At 33.7% G+C, this 21,546-nt stretch overlaps 1 protein-coding gene across 1 annotated transcript in view; it reads right to left on the reverse strand.

Moving 5' to 3' along the window:
- Positions 1-3,430: 3,430 nt before the first annotated feature.
- Positions 3,431-21,546, reverse strand: part of RGS22 (regulator of G protein signaling 22) — a 221,852-nt gene continuing 203,736 nt past the window's right edge. Inside the window, exons 26-31 of the mRNA XM_033125712.1 lie at positions 20,055-20,213; positions 7,718-7,804; positions 5,661-5,754; positions 5,506-5,544; positions 5,137-5,184; positions 3,431-4,276 (exon numbers count right to left, since the gene is read on the reverse strand). Coding sequence (XP_032981603.1) covers positions 5,180-5,184; positions 5,506-5,544; positions 5,661-5,754; positions 7,718-7,804; positions 20,055-20,213 — 384 coding nt within the window. The 3' untranslated portion in view covers positions 3,431-4,276; positions 5,137-5,179. The remainder of the gene's footprint in view (positions 4,277-5,136; positions 5,185-5,505; positions 5,545-5,660; positions 5,755-7,717; positions 7,805-20,054; positions 20,214-21,546) is intronic.

Here is a 21,546-nt window from a genome sequence, read left to right on the forward strand (position 1 = left end):
TACTTCAGGTTGTCACAACTGGGGAGGTCTACCAGCATAGAGTGGGTAGAGGCCAGGCATACTGTTAAACAACCAATATTGTAGAGGACAGCCCTCTGCAACAAAGAATTAGCTGGCCCAAGATGTCAGTGAGGCCAACGTTGAGAGACCCAGTCCTGAAGAGATTTACTGTGATTTAATAAGCATTACTTTCTTCGCTGAAAGATATAATGACACATAAGTGTATGTTCATAAATATAAAAAATAATGATGTCGGTAGAACAAAGATTATACACTTTACATAAATTGCCACATTACTATATATTTATAATTATAAAACTGCTAATGGTAATTTTTGTGCATAGCATTATATTGAACTTTCTTAGATGAGCAGTGATTTTTACCTCCCTGTGATTTTACAATGGAGATATTTCCTTCAGTTTATTTCGACAAATATTTAATGAACATCTATTTTCTAGATGTTCTATACAAGGTGCTGGAATGAAAATTCAAATAAGAGCTTTACTGGAGAAACAGGTGTGTGAACAAAAAACTACAATCAATGTGACTAGTGCTATTATAGAGTAATGAACAAGCAATGGTGGTAGGGCAGAAGACGGAGTGATAACTTCTGTAGCTGGTCCAGGGATCTAGGGTTAAGAGAAGAACATCAGAAACAGGTTCCTAGAGGAACAAATGCCTGATCTGCATGTTTATATCAGAAGAGAGGAGGCCTTATATGTACGTTATGCTAAGTAAGGGACTTCTGTTTTATCAATAACAGGTTTGCCAGTCATCTCAATGAAGGATTTAGGCACAATAATATCATAAGAAAGTACACGTTAGAAACATCACTTTGAAGATAGAGAGTGGCCAGGGAGGAGAAAACGTTACTAATTAGGACTCAGAGCCAAGGTGATAAGAATGTGAAATAAGGCAGTCATGCAATGTGGGGTGGGAGGAGGAGGAGATGTACTGAAGAAATGTAAGGGAGAATCAGTAGAGCCAATCAGAAGATAGTTCCTGAGCATATTAATAGAAGGAAATGGTCTCTAGTGGCAAAAATTGAGACTGTGGGATGCTTTAAGGGTAGGCCAAGAACGAACATGTAAATATTCATAATATAAAAATTGCCATATGCGAGATATATTGCCACATGTATCATATATATATATATATATATATATATATATATATATATCACAATTAATTTTATCTTAGGAATAAAATTGACCACAGAACACTCTAAAATACTGGTGTCAAATTTCAGGGCCCCCCTCCAAAATGTAAAGGGCTTAGAAGTCACTATTATCTTCACGAAAAGAAAAAAGCTGAACAAATGAAAAATCAACAACTCTTCTTGGATCCTTTAATGAACTGTGGTAGCAGGGCAAACTGCTGCCCCTAAAGTTGGAGAGATAGACAGGTAGATACAGAGAATCACAGCTTAACAGGAGCAGAAGCCCAGGAGCAGAAGCCAGAAGCAGGAGACAGAAGCGGGAGCCAGTAATGATAGGAATACTTTAAATTGTAATTGACGAATTTCTAGGGGCTCAGTTTAGACTAGATTAAGAATTAAAAACTCTGTGTCTTTTCTGTTTGTTTTTTTCTCAGTGGGCGGTTAGAGTGGGCTGAGGATGGGAATGGGGAGGTGGGAATAGGGGACCCAAGCTGGGGTCACAGAGACCGTTGCTTACTGACCCCCTTTTTGCCTCTCCCCTTCTCGCCTCTCCTCAGATAATGAATGTGGGGACCACAGTGACGAGACCGGCTGCAGCCACTCTTGCAACTGTGGGTGCTGCATCCCTGAGCACTGGCCCTGTGATGGGGACTACAGTGATGAGACCCACGCAAACTTCACCAATCAGTGTAGGTACCTGGGGGGCCAGCAGGGCGGGACGTAGACTGCTCACTTGCCAGTCACTCAGCCAGCCACACCTCCATCCCTCTTGCCCACTGCATGTTGCTGCCATCTGGGAACCAGAGATAATCCAGACATGACTCTTATCCTGCAGGAGTTTTCAGTCCTTTGGGAGAGGGAGATTGCCAAGAACTCATTGTCACACTGTTAAGATCGCAGTCTTTGCAGTTGGGTGGCCTTAGGTTTGAGCTCCAGCTCTGCAACTTACTATCTGGGTGGCCTTGAGCAAGTTACTTAATCTTGGTGGCCTCTGTGCATTTCATCTGCAGAGTGAGGATAATAATAGCACCAACATCACAGCCCTGATGTGGGGGTTCAGTGAGATCACGCACGAAAAGCACTAAATTCATCCATTTTCCTCCCTCGTAAAATGGGGATATCTTATAGTTTTAATAAGAATTAAATGTATGTGAATGTTTAGTATATAACTTGACACATAATAAACATTTAAATGTTAGCTATAATGAAGCTCAGAGAACACAAGCAGGATTTATACCAAAAAAGCACACCTATATTTAAAATGCAGAAAACCAAAGACCAAGAGAAAATCTTGAAAGAAGCCAGGGAGACAAGATAAGAATTGCATTCGACTTCTCTTCAGAAACCATGTAAGCAAGAAGAGAGTGGAATGAAATATTTGAAGTGTTGAAAGAAAACAAATCCACTAATGTAGAATTCTGTATTCAGTGAAATTATCCTTCAAAAGTGAAAGAGAAATACAGACTTTCAAAGACAAACAAAATATAAGGGAAGTTGTCGCCATTAGACATGCCTTGCAAGAAACATTAAAAGACGTTCTTTGGAGAGAAGGAAAATGCTATAGATCAGGAACTCAGATCTACATGAAGGGAAGAGCATTAGAGAAGGAATAAATGAAAGTGAAATAATATGTTTTATTTTCTTCTTCTTAATTGACCCAACAGAAAACAGTTTGTTCAGAATAATAACAGCGACACGCAGTGATTCTAGCTTATGGATAAGTGAAATGAATTAACAGCAGTGTGATAGGGAGCAGGAGGAAGGAATTAGACATACTTTATTATAAGGTACTTGCGCTACCCATGAAGTGGTAGAGTATTACTTGAAAATGGATTTTAAAAGTGGATTTTTATTAGTTGTAAATGTATATTGTAAACTGTAAGGCAACAAATAAGAAAATGTTAAAAAACAAGTATAATTTATGTGCTAAGAGAGAAGAGAAAATAGAATTACATAAAATGCTCAATTCAAACCAAGAAATGGCAGAAAAAGAATGGAATACAAAATTACAGAAACAAAGAACAAAGGCATTGAATGGAAAAAAAGATAAAAGCTTCACAGCCACTACAGGTATGGGACAGTGTGGGAGCAGAGGAAACTACAGGGTTCCAATGCTTTTTTAAAAAGTATCCAAAAAAACCACTGCTATAGGAAAAAGAAAAAGATCTCTGAAGTGTGCCTCCTGATGCTTTCCCTCTTTAAAATGTCTAACTCTTTGGAGAATTAGGAATGGCAGTTTCTACTTTGAAAATACTTTCTGGGACTGTATTAGAGTGAAAGTCCAATGCTTCAAATCCTGTAATCAGGTCATAGTACTTGGAGCTTCTGAATCCTGAAGCCTAGAGATGGTGAAATTTCATCCTTTAGGCCATTTCTTCTTACACATTCTCCTTTCCCTCCAGGAAAGAGAAGGATATATATATATGTATCTGGGTTCTCTCTGCTACAAGTTTAACTCCACTTATGGATTTTACCTTTTAAGGCTCTTCTCTTGCTATCCTAACTGTTTATCACAAAAAGTGGTCTGTGGACCAGCTGCATCAGAATTACCTGGGATGTCTATTAAAGAGGGAGATGTCTGGGTCCTGCCCAAGAACTACTGAATCAGATTCTCAGAGAGTGAGCCCAGGAGTCTGCATTGCTAGCAAACGCCACAAGTGAGTCTTATGCACACTAAAGTTTGAAAACCACTGCTTTATAGTTGGGTATAGGGATGGGGTAGGGAAGGCTCTTCCCTTTATGTGTTGGGCCAATTTATTGCTGGGAATATTAGTTTCCTAAGCACCTGATGACTGTATCTGCTAACCAAATACAGTAAATGCTCAAAAATCTTGTTGAAAGATTTCTTGAGGAGCATAACATTATATTTCCTTAAGGTCTGTGATAAGAAAACTATTTTGATTTTCCTAACCTGGATAGTAGTTTTATTCTAAATAAGTTTTTAAAAATTTTATAGTCTGTATGTCATGTGTACAGAATAGCTGTAATTTTTAAACTGTGGGAGTAAAACAAGCCGAACTTTATTTAAATGGTAAGCTTGCTCTAATGCAGATCATCCAAAAAAAAAAAAAAAATCACTTCAGCTTCCATGTCAGTTAAATTTGGCTTAAAGTATTCCTGCAAAAGAAAAACAAACCTGGTTGAAAACATAAGTAGCTATAGAAAATATAAATCCAAAACAAACCAAAAAGAAAACACCTCACATAGAGTTTTATGGATAAAACATTAACATATATGTCAGCATACTCTAAATGTTGGGGGCACTGTAAGGTTGGACTAACAGGTGGGAAACTGAGTGAAAGGTGCAAGGGCTAGGATGAACCAGAAGAGAAAAAAATGAGCAGTCTTGGAACATAAAGTTCTTCTCATCAAACCCTCCCCCAAATCAGAAAACTAAGTATTTTGAGAAATAAAAAGGTAAGTTGTAAGACAGAAGATAAGAGAAAGGGGACTTTTCCTGGACTCTTCAAGTATCGGGTCAATGAGTTAGACATATACTACATTCTACTCGCATTTTACTTTGTAAGGGCATAGTTACACTCTAACATTTGTATCCAATCAAAACTGTATAATCACATCAATATCTGTATGAGCGAAGAACCCTGGCTTTATCTTCAGTTCTTTATTTTCAGTTCCTTCTTATATTCCTAACTTGGGAAAAAGCAGCTTGGAAACTTGGGAAACTGAACTAGAGTCCATGCTTCCATACGTGTTGTTTGTGGAAGAGAAGAATAGATAAGGAGTAGAGGAAACAATGATCATTCCCCAGAGGTCTTCCTTTTCAAGAGATTGTGCCATTCAGAAGGGAAGCAAAGTGCTCCTACCTACCAATTTGTTAGTGGTGTGTGTGTGTATTTTCGGTGTGCATGTGTGTGTGTATGTTTTGTGTGTGTACATCTGTATAGCTGTGAAAGCACATGAGTGTGTACGTTAAAAGGGCATGGATGGAACTGAATAAATTTCAGTTTATAACTTACCGTTCACCTATCAGCAACAGGTTATAGACTCACACGAGTGCTGTCATTCTGGAAAGGGGATGAAGTGTTAGGTATATGTCTAGTCTTTCCTCCTCAGTAGAGAAAAAACAGACAGAAAGAGAAAAACAGGACACACCACACACACACACACACACACACACACACACACACAGACACACACATGGAAATTCTCCTAACTTGTGGGGTCAGATCATTTGGGAGGAAGTTAGTCCTCATGCTTTCCTGCCCTCTACATGGCCAGGTGAGAGGCAGAACTCTAACAATAAGGAAGAAAGAACCGAAGATAGACTATGACTAAAAACTCACGCTGGACGTTGTGGGAAGATATGGTATTTTTGAAAGACATACCTGAAGTAGTAGGCCTAACATTTATAAAAGATGATGTGCCTGCACAAAAATAAGAGAAATAGGAAAATAGTGAAGTAATCATCAGCAAAGTCCTCTAAAATTAATTTGTGATGGAAGATAACAAAGCAACCTTATAAGCAAAAGGCAAAAATTACCTGCAAATAACTTCTTTTCTAGTTCTTCTTGAGTTTTAAGAAGAATCCTTTCCTGTTCTAATGCTTCTATGTACTTCGAATAGCACCAGGTTGGCTAGAAAAACAATTTTCAAAGTGAGTTTTGGAAATATTTGCCCTAGAAAATAAACTGATGGTAAGATGACTTGTATCAGGGCCTTCATTAAACTTTTAAATATAATAAAACATGCATATATAAATTTATAATTATATGAATTTTCACAAGTAGAACTTACCCATTTAACCTTTTACTGGGTATCACAAATTGTTATCAATCTACCTTATACTGTTTCAATAATAATATTTGTGATAAAGTAAAGGTAACTTTTTCTATAGCCTTGACCTAATATTTTAAATCTCCTCACTCCAGGTTAGGAGGGGTGGTGGAAAATGAGGATGATGATGTACTATTTCTTAGTGAAACAATGTCTTTATAAAGACATTTATAAAACAAATGCTTTATAGATTTCTTACAGCTATTCAGTCACCTTTGTATATTCAATTTGATAATGAATTTAGGTGCTAAGGAAAAATCCAAGTTTTTGTGGGGGCTAGTTTTGCATCTGGATTTACTACAATTCTTCAATATGCATAATCTATCTTAAACTAATGCATATACAGAGAATTCCACACTTACTAAATGGCAGGGTGTTTTTTAATTATTATTTTACTAATTGCTATTGTAATTTAACATGTATACATTAAATAGCAATAATAATAGTCATTTATACTTATAAAATTTCTTTGGTTTCCAAAAGCTTTTTAGTTTCTAATCTTGAGATAGATGAGAGCATCTCATCATCACCATCATCATCATCTCTTTCTCTCTCCCTTTGTCTTTCTAACATATAGGGAAACAGGCTCAAAGGAGATTAAGTTATTTATTTCAGACTTCAAGGTAATACTGACTTGTAAGTGTCAAAGTAAAAATTAGAAAGCTGGTATCTCTATTTCCACATTTCCCCCTTTATTTTTACACCACGTTTCTGAAATTTAATGCTAATGAATGTACTTCCAAATGTCATTATTAGGTATCATGTGCTTTTAGATACACCTTTTTTTAAATATAAAACAGTCTTGGTTTCATTTTTAATTTTTACAATTTCTTTTACTTTATTAGATTTATTAGGGTGACATTGGTTAATAAAATTATATAAGCTTCAAGTGTACAATCCTATAATACATCATTTGTATATTGCCTTGTATGTTCACCATCCAGAGTCAAATCTCCTTCCGTCACCATTATTTGACCTTTTTTACCCTTTTCTATTTCCCTCCTCTCCTGTTTCCCTCTGTTAACCACACTATACTGTTTTCTGTGTCTATGAGTTTTTGTTTGTTTATAGATATATCTTTTTCAATCTATGGTTCCACAAAATTGGACATTTCTCTTCTCTCAATGAAAGCTTCAGTCTATCAGTTATCGTAGTTGGGTAGCTGAACTTATTTGATATTCCTAAATACCAAAAAGATTGTTTCTCAAGCTAGTATTATTTAAGATGCAAACATTTTCAATAGAAGTCATTTAAATGGACATAAATTAAACTTATGAAATTTCAGGGAAGTGATAGTAATGTACAAATTATAAATGTAAATCTAAACATAACTATAAATGTATTAGTTGATGGTAACATAACTGGCCAATTTTACGACCACTTCAAAGAACTAAAAAATTGAGACTAACCATTGACATTCTTCTTTCTTTCCTTAACCCAAGAATATATCAACCTATATATAGTCTATCTTGTTTTTTATCTTATTCTCCCTTTTCCAATAAGATAGTGATTTCAACTTCTATCTCTTAAATCTTCTTTATATGTATCAGGAAATTATTTTCCTTGATTATATTGTCCCAGATCAGCTGAAATTTTAATGTTCTCTGAAAGCTCAAGGGAAGTCCCTTTTAATCTCTTCTAGTATTATAATTTTAGCCTCACTTTCAAACAAACACACTACTACTGTAAAATGACTGAGCTGCTGTATTCCACTATCCAGTAATCTATAGAGGAAGTGATGTCTGTGATATCTTTCTTACTTACCTGTCGGCCATATGATTGAAGGCCTAAAACTGAGCCACTGACTAAAGCAGCTGTTCCCGAAGTACTAGCACACAGTTTGATTCCATCCTGTAATTATAGTAAATTAAATTATTTCCAAAAAGGGTAATGCTATATTAATATGAGCTTCTCATTAAGGAGTCATAATATCATATGAAAAAATATTTTGTGTTGAGCACCACACCTGAGGTTTTATCAAGTCAGTATCACTAACATGACATCATCTACAATTTGATCTTTAGTTTTCTTTCATACTAATATAAAAATATTAAAATAAATGAGAGAAATCATGAAGTAGAAGGTAAAAATCACCCCTAAATTTTAGCATTCAAGAAAAACCAGTACACATTTAATCTATGACAATGGAAGCAAGAATGCATGGTGGGGTAAAGACAGTCTATTCAATAAATGGTGCTGGGAAACCTGGACAGACACATGCAAAAAAATGAAGCTGGACCACCTCCTTACACCATATACAACAATAAATTCAAAATGGATTAAAGACTTAAATGTAAGATCTGAAACCATAAAATTCCTAGAAGAAAATATAGGAAGAAACTTTACAGACATTACCCGGAGTAAGATTTTTACTGATATATCCCCTCGTGCAAGGGAAGTAAGAGAAAAAATAAACATGTGGATTACATCAAACTAAAAAATTTTTTCACAGCAAAGGAAACCATCAATAAAACAAAAAGGGATTCTAACTGAATGGGAGAAGACATTTGCCAACGATATATCTGATAAGGGGTTAATATCCCAAATTTATACAAAACTCAACTCAACTCCAAAAAAACCCCAAAAAACCCAATTAAAAACTGGGCAAAGGACATGAAGAGACATTTTTCTCAAAAGAACATACAGATGGGAAACAGACATATGAAAAAATGCTCAACCTCACAAATCATTAGAGAAATGCAAAGAAAAACCACAATGAAATACCACCTCACCCCAGTCAAAATGGCTATCATCAATAAATGAACAAACAACAAGTACTGGCACGGATGTGGAGAAAAGGGAACACTTGTGCACTGTTGGTGGGATTGAAGATTGGTGCAGCCACCATGGAAAACAGTATAGAGGTATCTCAAAAATCTGAAAATGGAACTACCTTATGATCCAGCAATTCCACTCCTAGGTATCTATCCGGAGAAATCCAAAACTCTAATTCAAAAATCTTTATGCACTCCTATGTTTATTGCAGTACTATATACAATAGCTAAGACATGGAAACAACCGAAATGCCCATCGGTAGATGACTGGATTAAGAAACTGTGGTACATTTATACAATGGAGTATTATGCAGCCATAAAGAAGAAAGAAATCTTACCATTTGCAACATGGATGGACCTAGAGAACATTATGTTAAGTGAAATAACTCAGACAGAGAAAGACAAATACCATATGATCTCACTTATATGTGGAATCTAAAGAAAAGAATAAATGAATGAACCAATCAGAATTTTAGAGACATAGAGGAAAAACTGAGGGTTGCTAGATGGGAGGAGGGGTGGGCATAGGGGGAAGGTGAGGGGATTGGAAAGCACAGTCAGTAAGCACAAGATAGCCATGGGGATACGAAAGTCAGTTTGGGGAATGTAATCAATAATGTTATAAAGATTTTGTAGGGTATCCGATGGACACTTGTCTCATTAGGGAGACCACCTCAGGGAGGTTGTAGATGCCTGATCACTGCACTGTACACCTGACGCTGAAGCTGAACAATAATGAATGTTCATTACAATTATATATATATATATATATATTTTAATATTTATATATTTTAATATATATAAATATATATTAATATAATATATAAATATAATATATATTAATATATATTAATATACATTTAAAATATATATTTAAAAAATATATATATATTTACAAGAAGCAGAGTACAGCACTAGGAATAGAGACAGTGGAAATGTAATGGCTGTGTGCGATGTCAGAGGGATAGTGGATGGGGGGAGGGGGGTTGTAACTGTGAGAGATATAAATGATAAATGTCTAACTATTACATTGTTTTGTGCACCTGAAACTAATAAAAAAAGTTATATATATATATATAAAAACAAAAGAAAAACCACTAAAAACGTTTTCATGAACATCCATCCAAATTTCTCACTAAGGAAATGCATAGATTTAATCTATAATTTTTATATTTATTACATAAATTTCATACAAATGGATTCACATTAACTGTGTTCTTTTTAAATGTTTCATGTAAAATCTGAAATGTTTCTATGTGAATATATAGAACACGAATATAAATGGCAGGGTCTTTGTATCATTCTCCAAGTATGAGTACTGTAGAACACGAAGTATACTTTTGAATATTTGTTGGGTGATGAAACAAATAAATTGCATCATCATTTTCAATGGGTGAATGGTCTTACGCGTGCAAATATTTGTCAAACAATAAAAGAACAAACTATTATCATTTTTCCATGGGTCAATAATATTCTAGTAAAGGAATGTACCACACATAATTTAATCAATGCCCGCTATTAGAAATTTAGGTAATTTAAATTTTTTTACTATTATAAATGATGCAGTATACATACATCTTGGTGCATTTTTCCAATTCTTTCCTTTAGAAAAAATTTCTGGAACTTTATTAGTTGGATTGGAAAGAATGTACATTTTAAACAATATATGTTGTGAAACTATCCTTCAGAAACAAAGTACCATTTTACAATTTCTCCAATAATACATGAGTTTGTAGTTCCTTCACATACCCTCAACCAACACTGGGTATTTTCTTCTTTGGCAGTCTGCATGTTTTTGGTTACCAGTGAGGATGAACAACTTTTAATACTTTTAATCATTTGTATTTCCTTTATGAATTGGCCAATTTTCTGTTAAAAGTATTTATCTTTTTTATTATTTATTTTTACAACTGACATCATATATTTTATGTTTTCCTAATTTGTCATTTAACCTTGTTCATTTTTGCCATTTAAAAGTTTAAAATATTTATTTAGTTAAGTCACTGATCCTTTCTTAATGAATTTGCCACTGTTCATTTTAAGTACTTAACATTAAACTAGATGATATTTAACTAGATCAAAGTTTTAAAGATATATTCTTTCTCCCATTATAATCTTCAAATTACCGAGTTCCGTTTGATTTCTTTATAAGAATAAGAGATAGCGGATATATTTGACATTAGTTGTTTTGCTATAAAGGAGAATTACTGCTACAATATTAATAAGATAATAACTAACATTTAATTTATGATATACATTGTTCTTCCCATGTATTTTTAATCCATCCCTGTGATGTAAATTCTATTACCAACTCTATTTTACTGAAAAAATGAAGTTTGGGGAAGTGAAGTGGTTTGCCTATGATACTAGAATAAATCAATGGAAAGGTTAGGATTCAAAACCAGGCAGTCTGACTCTAGAGATTACACTTCTGTCCACTATACTATTCTGTCTCATATCAAATAGTACCTTACAATTGTATAGTAGAATAGCTTACATGGTCTTTTATACATATCATTTCAATTAATCCATCTCAAATCAAGTGAGATTAATATTATTACTACTAGATACTAGGTGGAATTGGGGTTAAGAGAGTTAAGAGTCATGCCCATGGTTACCTAGAGAAATCCAATGTTTTTAACAGTAACTGATTTTTTTTCAGAGTATACATTTTTATGTTACAAAAAATCATGGGTTTCATATTTTCATTTTCTCCAACATTTCCTATGTCTTCATTGACAATAAAATACTGGAATAAACATCTTGTTCTCTATTGGTCTTCCTTACCTTATATTTTCCATGTTAAAATAAATAATTGTGTGAAATTTGCATTTACTAATAAGATACCAATATTTATTGCATAGAATAAGAATATTCAAAAGTAGAACTCTTTTAGGATTATTCACCCTATAAAAATGCTGCTTTTCAATTGTCAATATTTGTATCTCACCCTGTTAGCAGCTACCAGCTAACAGGGTGACAGATATGGACAGATGAGAAGATCATTTTGCACTTCCATAAACAATGTACAATATTGATAATATAAACATACATCCTGGATTTTCTGGAGAAGTAGTAATTTAAGATTTTCTATATTCTCATCACACCACCTATTCCAACTTTTGTTTCAGGCAATATATTTACGATATATCTAAGCAAACTGAAAATACTTGGGACTACACTTAGAAAGCTGTGAAGTTCTTCCTCAGAGTTTATGGTACAGTAAGAGATCTTTATATCCTCCACACTTCTATATTTATTCAATAAATATATATTTAGAACCATTTGATTATATCCTACTTTTAAGATTAACACAAATTTTCTTTTTCTATGAGGTCCTTCACCTTTCCCCCCAAAATAATTAATTGTTCATTTTCTGTGATCTTAGCTATTTTTGTTTATGTAATTTACAGATAAGTGTATATATGTGTCTATCTACCCTTACACTATACTCATATGCTTAGCATATGCAGTAGGGATCAATATGTAATAGATGATCAATAAAACTCTATGTAGTAGATGATCAATAAAGGTCTACTGAAAGAAATAAGAAAAGGATCAGAATGAATCCTTTCTAATCCCGTTGAGAGATTATTTAGGCCACATTTGTAGAAAATAGAGCAAACTCATGTGAGACTCATAGAATTGGTGAAATTATTCACATGCCACAGATGCAATCAGAAAAGAGCTGCAAGCATACATAAATTACACAACATCTTTTTTTCTTCTTCATTAAATCCAAGTATCTTTACTTCCTGAGCCTTCCAACTTGGGATCACATTCATGCAGATCAGCAGGATATGGACTTGCCTCAAGGCACTGGATTGGATAAGGTAGATGTGAGGATTTTAATTTAGTGAACTCTGTTCCTTGTAAGATTATATACCGTGTTTCCCCGAAAATAAGACCTAGCCGGACAATCAGCTGTAATTTGTCTTTTGGAGCAAAAATAAATATTAGAACCCGGTATTATATTATATTATATTAGTATAGTAAAATAAGACCAGGTATTATATTATATTATATTATATTATATTATACTGTATTATATTATATTAGACCCGGTTTTATATTATAGTAAAATAAGACCAGGTTTTATATTAATTTTTGCTCCAAAAGACGCATTAGAGCTGATTGTCCGGCTAGGTCTTATTTTCAGAAAAACACGGTAGATTGGGCCAGATGCCTAGTAGGGGGAAAAATTCAGATTTGGTATTATTTTATCTATCATTTATCACCTAAACCACTGGAAGGGAAATGACTGTGTAAATTTTTAAAATAAATAATCCAAAAATAATTACATTTAACTTTAATAACATTTCATATATATATATATATATATATATATATATATATATATATATATACATATATATATATATGAGTATGAATTTGCTCCATAATACATCAACAAAAATATGTGAAGCCACATTGGAAAACTCAGAAGGAAGATTTTGTAGGCACCGCCACCTATTTTCTGGCTCTTACATCTTCCTTGATTCCCACTCTATACTGGAAATACGTCACCTCCAGATTATACAACACATCACCAAAGATAAGCTTCTGAAAGTCTGATCTAATTTTTTGTACCATCATTCATACAAAAATATTATTGAATATTAAATACATACAAAAATATTTACAACACACTCATAAGACATGAATAACAATATCACTAAAGCTTAAGAAATACATGTTATCAGTACCTTTGTTCCCCTTTGTATTACTCCCCGATCCAATCATCTATCTCCACCTGCCCACAGGGCTAATCACTTTACTGAATTTTGTAACAATTCCTTTTTCTTATAGTTTACCACATTTGTATTGCTTGGTTTTTTATGATTTTGAGCTTTACATAAATAGAATGGACTTGTTCTATTCTTTTGCAACTTTCCTATCCAATGTCATATCCCTGATATTCATCCATGTTTATTATTCTGGTTATAGTTTATTTGATTTGCATCAGAGCACAGTATTCTACTATATGAATTTATTTATCTAATCTCCTATTAATAGACATTTGGATAGCTTCCTATTTTGGGGTATTGAAAACATAGTGGCTATAAACCATGTATGTGTCTCCTGATATATGTGTCCATGCATTGCTCTAGGACATATGTGCATATATACAAGTAGATTTGCTAAGTTGAAGGCTATCAGCATCTTTTAATTTACTAGACAAAGTCAAATAGTTTTCCAAAGTGACTATCAATTTGCACACCCATCTATAGTGATGAGTTCTGACTGTTCCACATCCCTAAAATTGGCGATTGAGGAAAATGAAAGACATTTCAAAATGACAAGTGATAGCCATATAAAACCATTATAAGAAAATAAGAACTCCAACATTTTAATTGATGACACTACTCTCCAAGAAATCCAATCATAAATCCAAGGAAAATTATAACATAGAAGCTCAAAATGAATTAAATATTCCTATAGGAACATTTGCATATATGAAAGAATACTCCATATCATAAATCCAGAAACTCAAGACAAACAAACAAAAACAAATATAAACAAGAAAATGTAAAATGACAGTTAACTGAACTTAAAAAAAGATTGAAGAAAAAGCCAAACTCTCTCAAAAATGAAGCTAAAAGGTGTCTAAGAGAGAAGAGATTTGACTGAATAGATAGATGATAGATAGATAGATAGATAGATAGATAGATAGATAGATAGATAGATAGACTTACATACATCATATATACAGAGAGTGCCAAAATAACGTATGCACATTTTAAGTATTAAAATTGTAATACTCAATATATACCAATAACAAAAGATGAATACAAGTCATATTTGACTTCTGCAATTACAAGAGGTGCTCAAAGTGGTTACCATCAGTGTTCAGACATTTCTGATTACGGCGAACTACTGCTTGAGCAACGTTGACCGAAGTGTCCACTTGTATACATTTTTTTGGCACCCCTGGTATATATACAAAGTTGGACTGTTAAGTTCCTGAACTTGCCATGGTGTGAGAGCACGGTGGAAAGTTCGCGAACTTAATTGTCTGACATTCATGTATACACACACACATATACACTTACTATCTGACCCATATATGTATATAAATAATATATAATACATATATAAATCATAATGGATTAGAAAGAATGTGTACATATACATACATAATATTTATATAATCACCCCCCAAAGTTGGCAAAAGACATAAACCTACAGGCTCAAGAACCTGAGTAATCTTCAAACAGAATAAACCCAATGAAATCCACATAAGACATATCATAATCAAAATTTTGAAAACTAAAGACAAAAAAAATATATTGAAAGCAGTAAGTGAGAAAGAATAGCCTTACCTATAGGGAAAAGAAAGACTAAAATAATAAATCTTGGAACATCAGGAAGGAAGAAAATGAAAAGAGCAAAAGTATGGGTAAGTAGAATAGACTTTTCTCCTGTTGAGTTTCCAAATTTATGTTTGATGGTTAAAGTAAAAATTATTAAATTGTCTGATGTGGTTTTCAATATATGTTGAGGAAATATTTAAGATAATTATAAACAGGTGAGGGGAAAGGACCTTAAAGGGAAGTAGTTTCTAGTCTTTACTCAACCTGATAAAATGTCAACATTAATAGACTGTGGTAAGTTATGTACGTATAAAGCAATATCTAAAGCAACAACCAGAACATCTAAACAAAGATACACCAAAATGAAATTCTAAGGAATGTTCAAGTAATCCACAAGAATGCAAGACAAAAGAAACAGAAAGAAATGAAAAATAAAGGGAACAAACACAACAAAAAATATAATGGCATACTTAAGAACTAACATACCAATGACTACATTAAAGATAAATAGACTAAATACAGCAATTAAAAGACAGAGATCGGCAGAGTAGATTTTAAAAAATAAGCCAATTACCTGCTGTTTACAGGAAGTGTAATTCAAAAATAATGATATAGGTAGTAAAGTAAAGGAATGGAAAAAGATATAGCATGCAAACATCAAAGGAGAGCAGGCTAGTTCTGCAGCTTAGGAGAAGTTTGGCAGTTCCTCAAAAGGTTAAACATATAGTTACCATATGAGCCAAAAATTCACCTTCTAGATCCCAAGAAAAATGAAAACATATGTCCACACATAAAATTGTACAAGAATGTGCACAGCAGCATTGTTCATAGTAGCTATAAAGGGGAAACAACCCAAATGTACATCAACTGATGAACAGATAAACAAAATGTAATATAGCTATACAGTGGAATATTATTTGGCCACAAAAAAAAAATGAAGTACTGATAAATGCTCCAATATGGATGGGCTTTCAAAATATTACACTAAGTGAAAGAAGCCAATCACAAAAGACTGCTATTGTACGACTTCATTTATATGAAATGTCCAGATACAGAAAGTAGATTAGTGGCTTCCAGGGGCTGGAGGGAGGAAGGAACAGGAAGTGAGTGCTGACGGGTATAGAGTTCCTCTTTGGGGTAATGAAAACATTCTAAAATTAAGTAGTAGTGATGGTTGCATGACTTTGTGAATATATGAAAACCACAAAATTGTACACTTTAAAAGTGTGAGTTTTATGGTATGTGAATTAAAGTTCAATAAAGCTGTTATTAAATAAAAGTACCCAAACAACAACAACAAAAAGTAAGCAGGAGTAACTATATTAATATTTTATTGTAATAATCCTGAACAGGAAACAACTCAAATATCCTTCAATGAGTGAAGAGTTAAACTGTGGTACAGATGTACCATAGAATGCTACTCAGCAATAAAGAAGACAAACTATGGATATACACAAAAACTTGGATGGATCTCAAGGGCATTTATGTTGAGTGAAAAAAGCCAGTCTCAAAGTCACATCCTGTATAATTCCATTTATATAACACTCTCAATATGACAAAATTATAGAAATAGGGAACAGATTCCTGACTGCCAGACATTAGGGATAATTGGGTAGAAATGACTTGCAGTCACAAGGGAGATATTTGTGGTGTATCTTGAATGCAGGGTTGGTTACTTGAACCTACACATGCAATAAAATGGTATTGAACTATACGAGGTGTGATCAAAAGATACGGTGAATGTTCAAAATTTTAAAACTTCTTACAGTAAAAGACACATTGCCATTAATCCCCCTCAAAATACCCCCTTCACTTCGAACACACTTATCCCATTGTTCTTGCCACTTTCTGATGCAGTTCTGGACATCCTCTTTCGTGAGTGTCTTTACTTCATTCTCCACCATGACAATGCTCCATGCCACATATTGCTTCTGGTACAGCAATTTTTGTCAAATAAAAATATTACGGTGTGTCTTCATCCACCTTACTTACCAAATCTGGCACTGTGCAACTTCTGGCTCTTCCCCAAAGTCAAAATGACCATGAAAGGTAAATGTTTTGAATCGATTCAGGAGATCGAAGCAGCCACGACAGCGCAACTAAAGACATTAATGAAAGAGGACTTCCAGAACTGCTTCAGAAAGTGGCAAGAATGATGGAATAAATGTGTTTGATGTGAGGGGGAGTATTTTGAGAGGGATTAATGGCAATGTGTCTTTTACTGTAATAAATTTTTTTATTTAAACATTCACCGTATCTTTTGATCACACCTCGTATACCTTGTACTAATGTCAGTTTCCTATTTTTACTATTGTAAGATGTAGCCATTGAGAAAAACTGTGTGAAGGGTACATGGGCCTTCTGTACTAACTGCCTGTGAATATTAATTATTTCAAAATAAATTTTTTCTAAAAAACCATTTGGAATTTGAAAGTTAAAAAATTTCATAGCAACAGTATTTTTTTGAATATGAAATACTTTGGAATAAATTTTACAAAATACATTCAAGACCTGTCATAAAAAACTACAAGTCACTGCTGAGAAAGTAAAGAATTAAATAGATATACTGTGTTCATGGATTGGAAGACACAATACTGTTATGATATCAATTCTCCCCAAACTGATCTATAGGTTATGATCCTGCTCAAAATATCCAAATAGTCAGTTAACATGTGAAAAGTAGTCCCACCTTACTAATATTAGGAAAATCTAAATAAATGCATTATCGTGATGAATACTATTTTCCATTATCAGATTGGCAAAAATTTCAAAGTCTGAACATACCAAATGAGGACCACCAAATGGGCAAAAGCAGCATTCTTATATACTGTTGGTAGAAATATAAACTAACACATTCACAGGGAAAAAAATGGTAGCACTTACTCTACTAAAAACACATATACTCCATTATTCAGCAATTCCAAAAAATTTTTACTTATGAATATGGAGACGTTTGCTGGAATGAATGTTGTCCAAAGGGTTGTTTGTAAAGTTGAAAACAAGAAACAAATATCCAACAATAGAGAAATAGTTAAATAAAAATAGTATATGTATTCATGTGATGAAAGAGTATGCAAAATGTAGAAAGACATGCTGCACACTATGTACTATGGGCAGAATTGTGTCCCCCCTAAATTCATATATTAAAGCCCTAACTTCCAGTGTTACTGAATCTGGAGATAGGGTCTATAAGAGGTCACTAAATTAAAATTAGTTCATAAGGGTGGAACCCTAATCCAAAGGGATTGTGGTCTTATAAGAAGAGGAAAAGAGATAGAGACAGAGAGAGAGAGACAGAGAGAGACAGAGAGAGACAGAGAGAGAAAGAGGTCTTTTTCTCCCAACCTTGTGAGGACACAGGGAGAAGGTGGCTATCTATAAACCAGGAAGAGAGCTCTCATCAAAAATTGAGTCAGCCGGCATCTTTATGTTGGGCTATAGCCTCCAGAACTGTGAGAAAATGAATTTCTGCTGTTTAAGCCACCCAGTCATGGTATTATGTTATGGTAGCCCAAACAGACTAATAAAATATGGTACCATTTATGTAAGTTAAAATTCATAAAAAATAGTCCTCTGTATTGATTATGAATTCATAATACATGTATAAAACACTACCTTTAAAAAGAGATGGAATAACATATCTTAAACTTAAGGGCTGCTCTTGGGGATGGGGAAGGTAATGGAACTCAGGGCTAGGGTTAAGAAAGTTTACTCTTTCTGCAATATTTTATTTCTTAAGAAAAAAAAGCAAATGAAGCAAAAATGTTAACAGTGTTTATTTTGACTGTGCAAATATAAATGTTCAATATATACTTTTGTATTTTTCAATATCTTTGGGGACGAAAAAGGGGCATTGTAATAAATCTAACTGGAAGTAACCTTACACAGTGATCTGATCATAAATTCCTAACTGGGAAGGCAGGTACTGATGGGCAGTCATATAACTTTAGTAAAAGGTTTATCTTTGCCTTAAACAAGCCCTGTCCATTGTTTTTGTGCATCTAGGTTAACATGCCTTTGAAATGCCTCTTTTTCAGACCCCTCAGAAGCATAACCACCCTAAAGAGAGCACATAATCTTGTTAACTATCCTGTAGTCCAATCCCCACCTTGGTTTTGTCCACCTCCAAGTAATCTTCCTGATCTTCCCTCCTTAATTCCAAATGCATAAAGAAATTGCAAACTGTCATTCTCCAAAGCATTTTTCTTAGTCTGTTAAGATCTTGCTTCCAGGAGTATCCTCTATTTGGCTCAAATGAACTCTAATAAACTCATAAAAATTTTTCTACAGGTTTGGACAGTCTTATGTTGACATCTTTTAAATTTATTTTAAAAAATAGAATAGGCATAAGCTTATAAGTAAGATAAAATATATTATTGGAGAGCACTTGCCCCTTTTCATTTCAAAGAAAATATAGACATTAAAGAGAGAGAGATGAATGGATGAATGAGTAGATAGACTAACAAATAAGCAGACTGAACTCATGATTCATATTTATAAATTTCACAGTCAATGTATCAATGTAATACTGAAAATGCTGCCCTTGGTACATATTTTTTCATTCATTCATTCATTCCTGATTTACTTAGTAAACAATGATTAATAATTGAGCGTGTGCTGGACATTGGTATAAGTGCTTATGAGACACAGATGAATAAGACAGATACTATCCTTGAGGATGTCAATCCAGTGAGGATGATAGATGGAAAAACTCATTCACAAGAAAATATAAAGCATTTTACAAAAGAGATAGGAATGTGATTACAGTGAGGATGAGTTGCTTGAGTTGCCTAGGAGAGTGTCAAGGAGGCCTTCACATAGAAGAGATGACATTTGAAATGAATTTCAAGTTCAAAACCAAGTCTGAAACCTCCAACTGAAGGCTTAAAACCCACTGAAATCTGTATTCTATAACTTTTCTGTATTTTTCTCTAGTCCAAATTCTTCTATAAATTCGCAAATATCACATATCTTTTAAAAGTCTGATTAAACCCCAAATGAGTCTTGTCTCACCTTTGCAAATTTTTCATCTTCTATGACTGCCAATTTTTTCTTCTGCTTATTATATTCTTGTCTTCTCTCTAAAGCACTCATAATTTTTTCATCAGTTAAGTTCTTCCTAAACTCACAAAACTGAGGCCAAAATTTAAACAGAACCCCAAAAATTGTCATCTGTATAAAAAAACAAAGTATGTCTCAGATTACAATTTTATACAAATGTATCAATTTAAACTCTAATTCACCATAATAATGGATTAACTATTCTATCTTTAATGCACAGCATGTTTCCTCCAACTTATTGTCTCCAGACATCTTGGTATAGTTTAGCTCAGCACATGCTTATCATCAATGTTTTTTACTACCAATGAGAAATCTTTCTTTAAAAAAAAACACATACACTTACATACACTTAAAAGTCACTTTATCCTTTATGTTTACCTAACCAATTGATTGTATTAATAAAGAATCCATTAGGTCTTTTTAAATAAGAAATTTATGTTTTCTTTTAAAACATATACTAGTTGATCTGCCACACACTCTGCTGTTTTATGCAAGTATTCCAAATATTCAGTTCATCAAGGGGAACTCCTCTCTACCCCTCCCCTTTCTTTCTTTTAGAGAAAGGAAATACCATTTTGCCTCTGGAAAAGCTCTTAAACAAAGCTGCAGATCTAAGAATAAATCTTGAGTAACTTTTAAATGATACAATCTCTCTTTTATGTGCGAGCAAGAAAAGTAACATTTAAAAAGCAGAGTGGTATCCTGGACAAATGCTTTCCATGAGGACACTCTACAGTAAGTGATTAATTGTGATATTTATAGAGATAAGAATTGTTGCTCAAATTCCCATGCCAAGTTTTTCCATTAGTTCCAGAGGCATACATTACTTCCAAGAAGGTAGGACTTGCCACATCAGATCAGTCCAACATCTTGTTGCTAGGAATGGCCTTTCCCTAATGCCCTGGAGAAAAATGAACCATCCCATTAGGCGCCACGCCAACTCTTCAGAGGAAAAGAGGAATTTTAAAAAAGTAAATGCTGCAGTGATCAACAGAGGCCTGAATTAGTATATTTCATTACTCCTCTTTTCTGTACATGGATATTAGTAGTAATTCTAAAATTATTTACTCCTTTTAAAATACAACTTTGTCACCGAATTCTGTAACATCTTGGGATTGTGAACACAAAAGTTAGAGATACTTTATTTGACAAAATGCATGCTTTTAATTTTAGTTTATTCATTCATTTCTCATGCATTTAATGAAGTAATCCCCTGCTCCAATGTCCAGAGATCATGGTAGTTTTTATATGAACGTCTTAAACTTAACTCCTCTCCTCCTCTGTTTACCAACTATTGACACTACTTCTCAGTTATCTCTCCAAAACTTGAGTCATTCCCGACTCTCAAACATATTTCTTTCCATCTAGAAGGCATTCCAGTAAGAGTCACTGGAGTAAGACAATTTTTCAAAGGCAAATATAAAACTGCTCTATTCCTAAAAGC

The sequence above is a fragment of the Rhinolophus ferrumequinum genome, chromosome 14, assembly GCF_004115265.2.
Source record: "Rhinolophus ferrumequinum isolate MPI-CBG mRhiFer1 chromosome 14, mRhiFer1_v1.p, whole genome shotgun sequence".
Classification (NCBI taxonomy): Eukaryota; Metazoa; Chordata; class Mammalia; order Chiroptera; family Rhinolophidae; genus Rhinolophus; species Rhinolophus ferrumequinum.